General features: G+C 42.3%; 2 protein-coding genes and 1 long non-coding RNA gene across 11 annotated transcripts in view; 1 reads left to right on the top strand and 2 right to left on the bottom strand.

Annotated features, from left to right (window-relative positions):
* Positions 1 to 15,604, top strand: part of MCF2L2 (MCF.2 cell line derived transforming sequence-like 2) — a 259,999-nt gene that overhangs the window by 55,329 nt on the left and 189,066 nt on the right. For all 9 annotated transcript variants that reach the window (XR_015162240.1, XR_015162233.1, XM_086395932.1 and 6 more), the window contains exons 2-3: positions 2,800 to 2,883; positions 15,141 to 15,255. Coding sequence is in view for 6 of the 9 variants with exons in the window: in XM_086395932.1 (XP_086252058.1) it covers positions 2,800 to 2,883; positions 15,141 to 15,255 (199 nt within the window). In the remaining 3 variants the exon portion in view is untranslated. The remainder of the gene's footprint in view (positions 1 to 2,799; positions 2,884 to 15,140; positions 15,256 to 15,604) is intronic.
* On the bottom strand, positions 672 to 1,897 carry LOC147379619 (L-lactate dehydrogenase B chain-like). Its single transcript, XM_086396019.1, has one exon. The coding sequence runs from the start codon at positions 1,871 to 1,873 to the stop codon at positions 869 to 871; it is 1,005 nt and encodes a 334-aa protein (XP_086252145.1). The 5' UTR covers positions 1,874 to 1,897; the 3' UTR covers positions 672 to 868.
* On the bottom strand, positions 3,921 to 11,991 carry LOC147379618 (uncharacterized). The gene is made up of 2 exons (XR_015162326.1): positions 11,740 to 11,991; positions 3,921 to 5,243 (listed from the first exon to the last, which is right to left on the bottom strand). It is a non-coding gene; the product is annotated as an uncharacterized LOC147379618 (long non-coding RNA).

The raw sequence follows: 15,604 nt of genomic DNA, 5'->3' as shown, positions 1-15,604 counted from the left end.
AGTGATGGACAGAGCTAGTGTTTATGTAGCACCATCACTGACTTGAAGGACGTGAGTCTGAGTGAACTCCGGGAGTTGGTGATGGACAGGGAGGCCTGGCGTGCTGCGATTCATGGGGTTGCAAAGAGTCAGACACGACTGAGCGACTGAACTGACTGACTGTCTAGGTACATCTCCATATGCCTCATCTATAACCTACACACCAAAGCTGAGAATTGAAAACCAAGGCTTTGGGAGGAGCTTCCCAAATATTACCTTCGGATTGATCAGTATTAGAAAATCACCTTACCCTGTCTCCATGCCAAAACACTTGAGATAACCTATTTAGCTTCAACATATAAAGTTATTTGGTTTGTGCCTTAATCTAACTTGATGTTTACTGCTGTAAAAAAATAACTGGTTCATTTCTTGAGGTTCCTTTGGAAATAGTTAAATGAGGATAATAATGTCATAGGCAGAGAAAGCATGAAAATGAACCTCCAATTAAAATAAATAAATTTATATTAAAAAATAAAAAAATAAAGTTCAGTATGAAATAAATCTGTAGCTAAGTCATGCTGGAATTAAAGAAATCATACATTATTTTAATGGAATCTGATCAAGCTACTTAGATGGGCTTAAGTGAATGGCTGAGGTCTATTAATGGGTATGACATTTTTTTTTTTTCACACTACACTAGGTGGTTTATTTGATTTGTTCAAGGACTCATCTTGCAAGCATTAAAGCAAGCATGGGCTTTGATTCTGGGAGCCCAGATTCACAGACTTAGGAAGACAAAAGCGAACTGTGCTCCGCGTACATGGACGCAAACTAAAGGCTCGTGGTTAATCACACCAGTTTTCAGTTCCTACAGCCTTGCAGCCGGAAGTCACAGGTCCTCCAGGTCCTTCTGGATGCCCCAGAGGGTATCTGCACTTTTCTTGAGTTGGGCAACCTCTTCATCCTTCAGCTTCTGGTTGATAATACTGGTTAACCCTCGAGCATTCAGGATACACGGAAGGCTCAGGAAGACTTCATTCTCAATGCCATACATGCCCTTCACCATTGTTGATACTGGGTGAATCCTGGATAGATTTTTCAGCATGGATTCAATAAGATCAGCCACACTTAATCCAATAGCCCAGTTTGTATATCCTTTTAGCTTGATGACTTCATAGGTACTCTCAACCACCATCTTATGCACTTCCTTCCAATTTTCACTATCATTGTCTGTTCCCATTTCTGGATTCAGTTCTTGGAGAGAAACGCCTGCCACATTCACTCCACTCCACACAGCCACACTTGAGTCGCCATGTTCCCCCAAAATCCATCCATGGCAGCTGCTGGGATGAATGCCAAGTTTTTCAGCCATAAGGTAACGAAATCTAGCAGAATCCAGGTTACATCCACTCCCAATCACACGGTGCTTGGGTAATCCACTTAGTTTCCAGGTAACATATGTGAGAATATCCACTGGATTGGAAACCACAATGATGATGCAGTCAGGACTGTACTTGACGATCTGAGGAATGATGAACTTGAAGACATTAACGTTCCTTTGCACCAAATTCAGGCGACTCTCCCCTTCTTGCTGGCGAACTCTTGCAGTTACCACTATGATCTTGGAATTGGCAGTGACAGAGTAATCTTTGTCTGCCACAATTTTTGGTGTCTGAAGGAATAAGCTCCCGTGCTGCAGGTCCATCATTTCTCCTTTGAGTTTATCTTCCAAAACATCCACAAGAGCAAGCTCATCAGTCAGAGACTTTCCCAGAATGCTGATGGCACATGCCATACCAACTTGTCCAACACCCACTACAGTGATCTTATTGTTTGGGATCGTTTTCTCTTCTTCTGCAACTGGTGCAATCAATTTTTCCTTAAGAGTTGCCATTGTGCCCAGGGGAGAGATAGTTCTCCAGAGAGTGATAGGGCTGCACGAAGACAAAGTCAGCAGCGTGCGTCTCCCGGGTATGACATTATTATGTGAAAGCCATTTCAATAATGGATTAGTGTTGTTTAAAAAAAAAAAAGAAAGCATGAAAATGTCTTCCTCTGCCCAGGCCAGATTAAGAGATGCCACTCAGTCTTCCCTTCTCACTAGTCCCCTTTCCCTAAATGGGTAAAAGCAGTCTTAGTGATTATAAATCACTCTTTGGGGTTAGAGGACATTTGTAAGTTTGTGCTTGAAAGATTTGAATTTTTGCTTTGGAAAACTGTAACATTTGGTTCAGTGAGGATCATCTTTATTTAAGATCCTTAAACATGTTTGCCAGTTGGAAGAGACTCCGTGAAGTATTCTGGAAGGGAGGAAAAAAAGGAATGGAGTTGACTAAGGAGAGAGGCAGAAAGGAAGGAAGTGAGGAAAAGAATAAAAATCAAAGAGCCTTTTTAAGTCCCAGATTGGTTTCATGACCCAGTTTGAGATGAACTTTGGTTACTTTCATTGTTTGTATTTAAAATGTCCTACAGACCCAAAGGAGTGAGCAGACCCTAAGCACCTGCCTTGGTAATGAAACCATCCTAGCAGGTTTACTGTGAAGCTACTGAAGCTTGAACTCCAGGGTTTCTTACTTGTATTGATCCCTCCCTAAACCTTGGGAGAGGCACTAGAAATTATTCCTGTGCTCATGTGTTTAAGCATCAAACCAGATCCATCCCTGCCTGTCAGGAATTGAGTTCTCAAGAGAATAATGTGCCCGTAACCATATCTCGATAACCACATCCCAAACTTCCCTAGTGGTGGAACTTCCCTTTCTTCCTTTAAATTCTCTTTATAATTTGCAGGAATTTAACCTAATTTGTATTTCACTTGTACAGATGAAATTATGCAGCAGGAAATCAGGCCCTTGGTGGCAGTGGATATAATTGAACAACTTCACAGACAATTTGCCATTCTTTCAGGTAAGGTGCAAATTCACTTGCATGTCTAGATTTCATTGGGGTGGGGGGGTGAGTCTCACTGGGAGGGCCCAGCCTCTTGAACTTGATTAGAATTATATTAAAGTCTCAGTCATCCCCTGGCTTCCCTGGTGGTAAAGTGTCTGCCTGCAATGCAGGAGACCTGGGTTCGATCCCCAAATGGGGAAGATCCCCTAGAGAAGGAAATGGCAACCCACTCTGGTCCTCTTCCCTGGAAAATTCCATGGACCGAGGAGCCTGCTAGTCTATACAGTTCATGGGATCGCAAAGAGTCACACACGACTGAGCCACTTCACTTCTCAGTCATCTCCAAAGCCTCATCCAGGACTAGAATGAGCTGAGGATTGTCCAGCAGGAGGAGGGTGGGATCTCATAGATATTACTCCTTTTGCTGTTGGGTGAGGTTTGATCTTTCCCAAGGAATACATTTCTTTGAGGTTGTAGAGAATAGAGCTGAAAAGTTTTTGAGGAAAGAAAAAGAAATAAGTACTGACATTAGCTGCCACCATGATGTTCTTCCAATATTCTCATTGAATGTTCTACCAAGATCCAACCTTAAGACAATCTTGGTTTTAAGAGTTCATGAATGTTGCTGAGGTAATTTGTTCTCTAAGAGATTTATCTTTTATTCTTATCTCTAATGTATCGAATTTAAATACATCAATTTTCATTAAGCATTTGATTAGGAATAAAGAAAGACTAACATTAATCAACAAAGGCAATGGCAACCCACTCCAGTACTCTTGCCTGGGAAATCCCATGGATGGAAGAGCCTGGTAGGCTGCAGTCTATGGGGTCATGAAAAGTCGGACATGACTGAGTGACTTCACTTTCACTTTTCACTTTCATGCACTGGAGAAGGAAATGGCAACCCACTCCATTATTCTTACCTGGATAATCCCAGGGACGGGAGCCTGGTGGGCTGCTGTCTATGGGGTCACACAGAGTCAGACACAACTGATGTGACTTAGCAGTAGCAGCAACATTAATCAAAGGCTAGAAATTTCAAGAGAAGCCACCACAATTAGAAGCCCATTTATTGCAATGAAGAACCTGCTTACCACAAATAGTGAAAGCCTGTATTCAACAACAAAGACCCAAAACAACCAAAAATTAAAAAAAAAATTTTTTTTTTAATGCTAGAAATGTTCTGAGCATAGGTATAACCCTGAAATTTTGCCATTCAGTTCAGTTCAGTTCAGTTGCTCAGTCGTGTCCGACTCTTTGCGACCCCATGAATCGCAGCACGTCAGGCCTCCCTGTCCATCACCCACTCCCGGAGTTCACTCAGACTCACGTCCATCGAGTCAGTGATGCCATCCAGCCATCTCATCCTCTGTCATCCCCTTCTCCTCCTGCCCCCAATCCATCCCAGCATTAGAGTCTTTTCCAATGAGTCAACTCTTCGCATGAGGTGGCCAAAGTACTGGAGTTTCAGCTTTAGCATCATTCCTTCCAAAGAAATCCCAGGGCTGATCTCCTTCAGAATGGACTGGTTGGATCTCCTTGCAGTCCAAGGGACTCTCAAGAGTCTTCTCCAACAACACAGTTCAAAAGCATCAATTCTTCGGCACTCAGCCTTCTTCACAGTCCAACTCTCACATCCATGCATGACCATAGGAAAAACCATAGCCTTGACTAGACGAACCTTTGTTGGCAAAGTAATGTCTCTGCTTTTGAATATGCTATCTACGTTGTTCATAACTTTCCTTCCAAGGAGTAAGCATCTTTTAATTTCATGGCTGCAGTCACCATCTGTAGTGATTTTGGAGCCCCCAAAAATAAAGTCTGACACTGTTTCCACTGTTTCCCCATCTATTTCCCATGAAGTGGTGGGACCGGATGCCATGATCTTCGTTTTCTGAATGTTGAGCTTTAAGCCAAATTTTTCACTCTCCACTTTCACTTTCATCAAGAGGCTTTTGAGTTCCTCTTCACTTTCTGCCATAAGGGTGGTGTCATCTGCATATCTGAGGTTATTGATATTTCTCCTGGAAATCTTGATTCCAGTTTGTGTTTCTTCCAGTCCAGCGTTTCTCATGATGTACTCTGCATATAAGTTAAATAAACAGGGTGACAATATACAGCCTTGACGTACTCCTTTTCCTATTTGGAGCCAGTCTGTTGTTCCATGTCCAGTTCTAACTGTTGCTTCCTGACCTGCATACAAATTTCTCAAGAGGCAGATCAGGTGGTCTGGTATTCCCATCTCTTTCAGAATACAGACCAAATCCTGAATTATATTTAAATCTTTCTTAGAAGCATGGATTAATGAGATTAGATGTCCTCAGCACATATTACAGAGAAATAAGGTGGCAAGTCACTCTCCCTTTATATCTGTTCTGAAAAAAAAAAAAAAAAGGCAACAAAATCATCTTAGTTATATCGCAGAGGGAATGTGTAGTTGGCATGAATTTTATTCTACAAAATACAATGCAAAAACCATCACATTTTTCCCCTTTCTCTAAATCTTTTTTAGTTTACCCCAAACTCCTCACTGGCTTCCCAAGTGGCTCAGTGGTAAACAATCTGCTTGCCAATGCAGATCCGGGTTCGATCCCTGGGTTGGGAAGATCCTCTGGAGAAGGAAATGGCAACCTACTCCAGTATTCTTGCCTGGGAAATCCAATAGACAGAGGAGCCTGGCAGGCTACCTTCCATAGGGTTGCAAAGAATCAGACACAGTTTAGTGGCTAAACAACAACAAACTCCTATTCTCTCCTACTGAATTTGAGAGAAATTCAATTTCCAATATTAGGATATCACTCCACATTTCACAGTTGGTGTCCTAGCTGGGAGCATCTTACACAATGCAGAACATTCTAGGGAATTCTTTGCTCTTCCCTCCACATTGGTCATTGTTTAGATAGTCACTGAAAACTCCATAAATACAGGGTTCTCATTTTTAAATGAGGTAATGCGAAGAGCTGACTCATTGGAAAAGACCCTGATGCTGGGGAAGATTGAGGACCAGAGGAAAAGAAGGCAACAGAGGATGCGATGGTTGGATGGCATCACCAACTCAGTGGACATGAATTTGAGCAAGTTCCAGGAGATGGTGAAGGAGAGAGAAGCCTGGCATGCTGCAGTCCATGGGGTCGCAAAGAGTTGGACATTACTGAGCAACCAAACAACCACATTTTAAAAATTTCTTCCTGTATTGCTAATGCTTAGAACAGAGGCTAGAAAACAATATCTGTTAAGGTTGAAATGACCTAAGTCCTCCTGGTCTGTCCTGTGAGGCTGGTGGACTCCCTTCTCCCCACATCCCTAGTCTAGGTACCACTGTCTTGGCTCTGGTAGCAGTGCCTGGCCAGCCTCCTGCAGGTGCAGTGTCATAACTTCCTGCAGTGAGCCTAGGATGGTGCACAACAGAAGGCAGCATGGGGACTGGCTCTGGATTTTTGGCAACTGCTGCTATGGCCCCGTGTCACAGAAGGCCCAAGGCCAACATGCATCAAGGTCTGGAATGGACGATGGGGTGGGCAGGGTAATTCCTATAGTCTTACACCAAAACTGTAATGCTTCAACTCAGTTCATAATTCTAGCATATAAAATTGCACAATGATTCATCTGGGAAAGGAATCCAGTGGCTGATTGATACACTTAAATATCCAAAGTTATTGCTTTCGAGTAACATTGAGGCATTTTTTTCTATGCTTATTTCTTAGAGGCAGTTTAGGGAAAACTGTAAACTGGTACCAGACAGCCCTAGATATGGTTAGATTCTGCTACTGACTGGCTGTATCATGTTGGGTAATTTACTTGTCTAAGCTTCACTTTCCTCACTTTGTGTAATGAATAGGGTCATCATAATTTTGAGGATTAAAGCATAATGTATGAAAAATGCTTAATATTGCAACTGCCAATTAAATGTTTGCTCTTTTTTCCTGATATATTTTAGTCCCTCAAAAGTGTTTATTTTTATATTACCAAACATGTTTTCAGTATGACAGTGTTTTTATAAGGGACCAAAACCATACAGTGATAGAGTATATAATAGCACAATTAAGTCAGAAGTAGAGATAACTGTCACTCTTTAATGTAGAACATAGAACTGAAAACTCACACTGGCCCAAGAGGATACCTCTGCTTTAGGAAAGGCACTTTGACTGGACAGTCCTTTCATTTCTGAGCTTGTCAGCTTGTTGCCTCAAGGTTGCCCTTCCTTTGAGAGAGAAGCATGGATTAGCTGTGATAAAATTTGCCACACTACAAATCAAGAAAAATATCAGCAGCCATGGAGTTCTCTGAGTCAGCAGGTTTTTTTTGGAATTAGCAGGCCTGCTTTTCATCTTAACTTCCCTCTTTACCTGACAGAGGCAGCAAATGTCAGCAACGGGGCTGTTGTGGGTGCCTGGGTAGTTGTGGTTGTAAAACAGGAATCTCATCGGTTAGGTTTTTTCCATGGCAGCCCAGCCCTGGCCTCTGCTCTGAGTCACAGCACTTTTCCTGATTCAGACAAGCAGGGTGAAGATGTTCCAGCTGTGGACTTATCTATAGATTCCACTGAGATCTAGAGACAGCCAGAGCCCCCATCAACCAAGGATGCTGTGAAAGAGAGGATGGAGCCTTTTTCTCAGTGAGGCCACAGGTGCCTGGCCTGCTGTGCTGTGTGAGTGTGCTCCTCTGGCTGGTTGAAGAGCAGGGCTCATTGCATGATGCCTCACCCAGATATGTGGCCAGATGGTTTGAAGCGTCTGGATGGTGATACCAACAGGGCCATCAGCAGGAATTGGATAGTGGACAGGGCTAGGGTATCTGGTGAATCTGACCATGGAAGACAACTTGCATGTTCCCCAGTGAACTTGGGATATTCTAAGTTCAGGCACTTAGCTAGGAATCAAGAAAATATAAACAGGTTAGTGTGATGAAGACACTAGCCTTTGAACTCAGACAATCTAGGTTCATATTCCAACACAATTAGTAGGTTGCTGTGAGCAGGGTTTCTCATCTGTTGTTTTAAGGATAGTGCTTAGCATAGTATTTGGCTACAAGAAGATGTAGACTAAAAAAAAAAAAAAAAAAAAGAAGACGTAGACTATAGGATATGTTTGTTTTTAAACTATTGGGTTGACCAGATAGAAAAATCCAAATGAACTTTTTGGCCAACTCAATGCATAATAGGAGGTCTGGAGGTAAGTCTTGATCCTAAGATGGCTGCTACAGCTCCAGACATCAAGTCTGTATCCAAAGCAGGAAGAAGGAAAAGAAGCAATGCTGCCTTCTGTTCCTTTTGCTAAGAGAGCAATAACTTTCCTAGAGCTCTTGGTAGCCTTCTGCTTTTGTTTCATTCCAGAACTGTGTCATGTAGCCATTTACAATAAGAATTTTAATCCCTTTAAAAATAATAGCAGGAAGCTTCTGGTTCAAGAGTAGAAGGATGTGTACTCATCTCCTCCTGGGAGAGCACCAAAACTGCAATTAGCTATTGAACAACCATCAACAGGAGGATGGTGGAACAACAACAAAAAAGATGCCCCACATCTAAAGACAAAGAAGCTGCACCGAGATGGTAGGAGGGGTGCAATCACGATAAAATCAAATCCCATACCCACCAGGTGCTGCTGCTGCTGCTAAGTCGCTTCAGTCATGTCCGACTCTGTGCGACCCCAGAGACGGCAGCCCACCTGGCTTCCTGTCCCTGGGATTCTCCAGGCAAGAACACTGGAGTGGCTTGCCATTTCCTTCTCCGATGCATGAAAGTGAAAAGTGAAAGTGAAGTCACTCAGTTGTGTCCAACTCCAGCGACCCCATGGACTGCAGCCTACCAGGCTCCTCTGTCCATGGGATTTTCCAGGCAAGAGTACTGGAGTGGGTTGCCACTGCCTTCTCCGACCCACCAGGTGAGTGACCCACAATCAGGAGAACAATAATACCAGAGAAATTCTCCCACTTTTGTGAAAGTTCTGGGCCTCATTCATGTCAGGCTTCGCAGTCTATAGATCCAGCAAAGGTACTGGGAATCCCCAGGGAATATGACTTTGAAGGCCAGTGGGATTTAATTATAGAACTTCCACAGGACTAGGGGGATCAGAGACTCCAGTCTTGGAGGGCACAAACAAAATCTTCACACCAAGACCCAGGGGCAAGGAGCAGTGATCATACAGGAGACTGAACCCAAACTACCTGCTAGTGTTGGAGGGTCTTCTGTGGATGTGTGGGTCGGCAGTGGCTCGTTGTGGGGATGGGCGTTGGCAGCAGCAGTCCTGAAAGGGGTCACTTGGCATAAGACCTCTTGGAGATCACCATTAAGCCCATAGACCCCAGAACTGGGTCACCTCAGGCAGAACAACTAATAGAGAGGGAGCACAATCCCAGCCATCAGCAGGTCATTGGATTAAAGTTTTACTGAGCATGGCCCGCCCACCAGAGTAAGACCCAGTTTTTCTCACCATCAGTCCCTTCCATCAGGAAGCTTAGACAAGCCTCTTAGCCTCATCCACCAGAGGCAGACGGAAGAAGCAAGAAGAACCACAGTCACAGCATGCGTGAGCACTAAGTTGCTTCAGTCATGTCCACCTCTGCAACCCTATGGATTGTAGACTGCCAGGCTCCTCTGTCCATGAAATTCTCCAGGCAAGAATACTGGAGTGGGTTGCCATGCTGTCCTCCAGGAGATCTTCCTGACTCAGGGATCAAAACCATGTCTCCTGCATTCAAGGCAGTCTCTTGCATTGCAGGCAGATTCTTTACCACTGAGCCATCCAGGAAGCCTCAATAGCAGCTAGAACCTAAACCACATCATGGAAAATTAACCAAGATGAGAAAGCAGAGGGTTTTGTCCCAGATAAAGGGACAAAATAAAACCCCAGAAAAATAACCATGTGGAGTGGAGATAGGCAACCTTCCAGAAAAAGAATTCAGAATAATGATAGTGAAGATGATCCAGGATCTCAGGAAAACAATGGAGAAGATGCAAGAAATATTTACCAAAGACCTGGAAGCCCTAAAGAATAAACAAACCGATGAACAAAATACTATAAGGAATAGGTAGCAGAGTAACTTAGGCAGAAGAACAGATAAATGACCTGGAAGACAGAATGGTGGAAATCACCACCACAGAACAGAATATAGAAAAAAGAATGAATAAAAGTAAGACAGCCTAAGAGATCTCTGGGACAACATTAAATGCACCAACAGGAGGCCCAGAAGGAGTAGAGAGAGAGAAAGGACCCAAGAAAATATTTGAAGAAATAATAGGGAAAACTTTCCTAACATGGGAAAGGAAATAGTCAACCAAGTCCAGGAAGCACAGAGAGTCCCGTGCAGGATAAACCCAATGAGGAACACACCAAGACATATAGTAATCAAAATGATGAAAATTAAAGACAAAGATAAAATATTAAAAGCAACAAGGGAAAAATGACAACATACAAGGAAACTCCTATAAGGTTGTCAGCTGATTTCTCAACAGAAACTCTACAAGCCAGAAGGGAATGGCGTGATACATTTAAAGTGATGAAAGGGAAGAACCTACAACCAAGAATACTCTACCTAGCAAGACTTTCATTCAGATTTGAGGGAGAAATAAAAAACTTTCTAGACAAGCAAAAGTTAAGAGAATTCAGTACCACAACATCAGCTTTACAACAAATGCTAAAGGAACTTCTCTAGGGAGGAAATACAGGAGAAGGAAAAAACATACACAAAATAAACTGCAAACAATTAAAAAAATGACAATAGGATCATATGTGTGTGCATTGGTGTGAGTTGCTTCAGTTGTGTCCAACTCTTTGTGACCCTATGAACTGAACCCTGCCAGGCTCCTCTGTCCATGGGGTTCTCCAGGCAAGAATACTGGAATGGGTTGCCATATCCTCCTCCAGGCGATCTTCCCAAACCAGGGATCGAACTCGGGTCTGTTATGTCTACCTGCATTGGCAAAGCAGGTTCTTTACCACTAGTGCCACCTGGGAAGCCCAGTAGGATCATGTGTGTGCTTAGTTGCTCAGTCATGTCTGACTCTTTGTGACCCCATGGACTGTGGTCCACCATGCTTCTCTATCAATGGGATTCTCCAGGCAAGAATACTGGAAGGGATTGCCATGCCCTCCTCCAGGGTATCTTCCCAACCCAGGGATAGAACCCAGGTCTCCTGCATTGCAGGTGAATTCTTTACCATCTGAGCCACTAGGGAAGCCCAGCAGGATCATATTCATCTATAATTACCTTAAATGTAAATGGATTAAATGCACCAACCAAAAGACATAGACTGGCTGGGCAGATGAGAACATGTGTGTGTATGCATTTCCACTTACCACATCACTCTAATTAACCCCTGAAATTGTATGTATTTATTTTATATTATTAGGTTAATCATGTTTCCATTATGGCCTGTGATTGTAATTATCTTTTATTTTTTGTCTGGTTATTGATTGTGAAAATTGATAAACATCTTTTACTATTGTGAAAAAAAAATAATAGCAGGAGGAAACACTATTTGAAGGGCTTATACAAATAATGTGTTTCTTAGGTTAGGCCAATGTGAGTTAGAATAGATCCCCAGTCCCCTGATTCATGATTTACTTACTTATCAGTTTTTTGGGGGTGAGGGGAAGAGAAAGGGAAAATAGATACTGAGAGGCAAATAGCAGTAACCATCTCACTGTCTCTCCCACTGTTGCTCTTCACCATCTTCCTATGGGATTTCTCAATGTTCCAAATTCTCCTCTAAACCCAGACCCTAAAGGGAATGGTCTTATGTAGGCCAAGTATTGCTAGTATTTTCTGCAAAAAAATTAGTCCTCTTAATGTACAGAAATGATACCAGAGGACTAAAGTTTATTTTATTAAGTCACCATCATACTTAGTTCCTAGGAGTCTCGTTTTATTTACCTTCCTTAAATGGGCTTCTTTGCTGCATTATTTCTTCCTTCTGCATTTCCACGCTTCCTCACAAGATGGCGCTGACTGCCTTGTAGCGGATGGAGGCCCAGTTTTGTTTCCTTGGTGCTTCTGCCTCTAAGACTAACAGACTAAAGGTTAATAGCATGTGGTGTCCCCAGTTAACCCCCTGACTTTCTGGTGTTTGTTCTCAGTGTTAACCATGATATGAGAAAACTCTACCCATATTTCTCTATTTAGGCATGAATACCTTTAATTTTAGTTAATGAAAAGATTAAATCATGAAAAGGTATATCCTTATGAATATTTTACAGTGTTTTGGTTCCTTGAAATGTTTTAGCCATTTTCTTGGCAGATATTGTTTATGCAATTAGTATAGTGTTATAATGCATTCTAAATTTAGCCTTACTCAATGTGTAACTTCTCTTAATTCACATTTCTCACAAACCCTTGTGATTGTGAAACTAGAAAGAAGAAGAATATATTTTAGTTGAAAGCTAATGGCATCCTGATCTAGCTTGTTTTCAGTCAATGTAACAAGGTAGCTCAGTCTCCTTGTCAAACACCTAATCTGCAGGTTTTTTTTTTTTTTTAATTTAAGTGTACAGGATTAATCAAGAGGCATTTCCTGGAGATGACTGGTCGTTGAGACAAATATCACAGAGTGATTGGTCTCTGAGAGCCCAAGACTCACATTAACAATACACACAAGAGACTTGTGTAGAAAAACCACAATGCTGACTTACTCTTTCCACGATAGAAACACTCACGTTTGCTAGGTAGCACGTTCTCTCCCATGAAACAAATGTACATGGGATATCAGAGTATAATCGGAAGATACCAGGTGTGGATTGAGAGCAGCAGAGTGGGTTGGATGATCTTAATGGCAGCGCCATTAGATAGACTGGCGACATCACCTGGATTCTCCACAGAGCAGGCCAGGAGTCTCTCTCCTTAGGAGAGGTGCCTGCCTTTGCTTCTCTCAGTCTCCCTTTCCTGTAATTTCTTCATTGATTCCACATGCAGTAATCATGCAGTCCTCGTTAAACCACACCATGCACTGATGACTCTTGTGTTAGATATATGAAATAGGTGCAGTTATTTGTAGTTGGCTTCAGTTGGGAGCTGCATTCCACTGGAAAGTAGCCTCCCTCCACGGGCACAGCATGGAAGGTGCTCCCAGCATTTCGGCTTATGTCCCTCTGCCTGGGGCACAAGTGCTCCAAGTTCCTTAGTCCTTAGTGCCTTAGCAGCTCAGTCAGTTTTTCACAGTCCTTTGTGGCCAAAAGCAATACCTGACAGGTTAAACAACTTAAGCCTATATGTCCTGACAAGTTAGTAGCTGTTTTAGAAAAATAGATACACAGTTGAAAGAAAAAGTCAGATTTAACTTTCAGTTTTAGAGAACCACAGTGATCTCAAACCTTGGAATCAATCTGGATATCACCACTTGAATTTCCTATTTCACACTGATTTTCATATTACACTTGCTTTTAACACCAGCAGCCACCAAATCCTCAGTTCTCCAAAGATGTAATGCCATTCAAAAAAATACTGCACAATTTATTGTTGAAATTTCAAACTACCGCAAGCTAGTAGCAAGCATGGCATCTGACAGACGCCAACTTATGCTGTTTTCCCCCTAAATTTCAAATACTCATGGCACTTTTGTGAGTTCACTGTGCATCCCTGTTTGGGAACCATGGGGCTGGAACATAGTCTTGTGGGTACATCTAGCTGCAAAGAGATTGGGAAATAGAATCTATTTAATCTAGTGGCATCTGCTTTAATGAATAAAATATTTAAATACTTATTTATGCTTTTGTTCTCACAGGGATGTCTTATATCTGTTTATGAGTTATTCAAGAGCAGCTGCCTTGCAAGAATGTGCTTAACAATGGGTGCTTAGTCACTCAGTCCTGTCCAACTCTTTGTGACCTCACGGACTGTAGCCTACCAGGCTCCTCTGTCCATGGGGATTTTCCAGGCAAGAATACTGGAGTGGGTTGCCATTCCCTTCTTCAGTGGATCTTCCCAACCCAGGCATTGAACCCTGGTCTCCTGAATTGCTGGCAGATTTTTTTACCATCTGAGCCACCAGGGAAGCCTTGCCTTGCAAGAATATAACCATAATAAAGGTTACCATTTATGGAGCACTTATATATAATAAATAGTCTGCTAAAGTGCTTTTCATATATGTTCTCACTTAATCCTTACAATACCTTTTGAGGAAGGTATAGGTAATATTCCTATTACATAGATACATATTTGCATATAAAAGGAAACTTCTGTTTAAGTATCTTGCATAAAATCACATAGAAATTAAGTGGTAAAGCAGAACTTGAATAAAGTTGTCTGATTTTAAAGCCAACTTTCTCTTTCTTTCTCTTTTTTGATCACACTGCACAACATATAGGATCTTAGTTCCCTGAACAGGGATCAAACCTGTGCCCCCTGCAGTAGAAGCATGAAATCCTAACCATTGGACTGCCAGGGAAGTCTCTAGAGCCAACTCTTTTAACCACCATACACTTTTACATTTGATATTTGCTGAAGGAAAGTTATGGCCAACGTAGACAGCATATTAAAAAGGTCAACAAAGGTCCGACTAGTCAAGGCTATGGTTTTTCCAGTAGTCATGTATGGATGTGAGAGTTGGACTATAAAGCTGAGCACCGAAGAATTGATGCTTTTGAACTGTGGTATTGGAGAAGACTCTTGAGAGTCCCTTGGACTGCAAGGAGATCCAACCAGTCCATCCTAAAGAAGATCAGTCCTGGGTGTTCATTGGAAGGACTGATGTTGAAGCTGAAACTCCAATACTTTGGCCACCTCGTGTGAAGAGTTGACTCATTTGAAAAGACCCTGATGCTGGGAAAGATTGAAGGTGGGAGGGGAAGGGGACAACAGAGGATGAGATGGTTGGATGGCATCAGCGACTCAGTGGACATGAGTTTGGGTAAATTGTGGGAGTTGGTGATGGACAGGGAAGCCTGGTGTGTTGCGGTTCATGGAGTCGCAAAGAGTTGGACACAACTGAGCGACTGAACTGAACTGAACTACATAAATGAAGAGCAATATTATGTATTTGTATTGGCATTATTTACTATTCCACCTATACTAAAATAAATCAGTGTTGTCTTTTGTATAGTAACTATCTTCAAAGGATTAAAAAAATTGAATTCTCACAACACCCCTGAACAAGCTTGAAGAAGAGAGGCTTGTTCGAAATAATTCAGTGTCAACTTTCCCGCCTCCTGCTCTAAAATAATACGACCAAAAAGGGGGAAACCGATGCACATCTCAAGTTGATATTAGCCTGAGTCCTTTACCTGCAGAGGTGTGACGTGAAAACATTTTGTTAACATCTTGGCTACCCATTTTTGTTGCAGGAGGCCGAGGGAAAGATGGTGCCCCCATCATCACTTTTCCAGAGTTTGTGGGGTTCAAGCACATCCCAGATGAAGACTTCCTGAATGTCATGACCTACCTAACTAGTGTCCCCAGGTGAGCTGAACACAGTACACTGCTGCCTTCCTTGTCACTGTGTTTATCCTGAATTTCCCATGTGGTAGTACTGGGTTGGGATGGGATCTTCCATGAGCCCAGCTCACACTGCTGTGTTATGTCCAATTTCACTTATCCATCAGTCAAAACAAAGGATGTGGAAAGAGACTAGAAAACAAAGTTACATGAGCATCAGTTTTATTATGGTGTGCACATATGAAGTACTTAATAAACATTGGTAAGTGAATGAAAAATTGATTGACTAGCTAATGTTGATTTTGTTCCTTCAGGTTCATTGCTGTAGATTAAGGTGATCCTGGTTTCCTGGGGCCTGTTGTCTAAGACACCT

The sequence above is a fragment of the Bos grunniens genome, chromosome 1, assembly GCF_055505025.1.
Source record: "Bos grunniens cultivar Pamir isolate PY7600 chromosome 1, Bosgru_T2T1.0, whole genome shotgun sequence".
In the NCBI taxonomy this organism is placed as follows: domain Eukaryota; kingdom Metazoa; phylum Chordata; class Mammalia; order Artiodactyla; family Bovidae; genus Bos; species Bos grunniens.
This window is presented reverse-complemented; position numbering and strand designations above follow the sequence as displayed.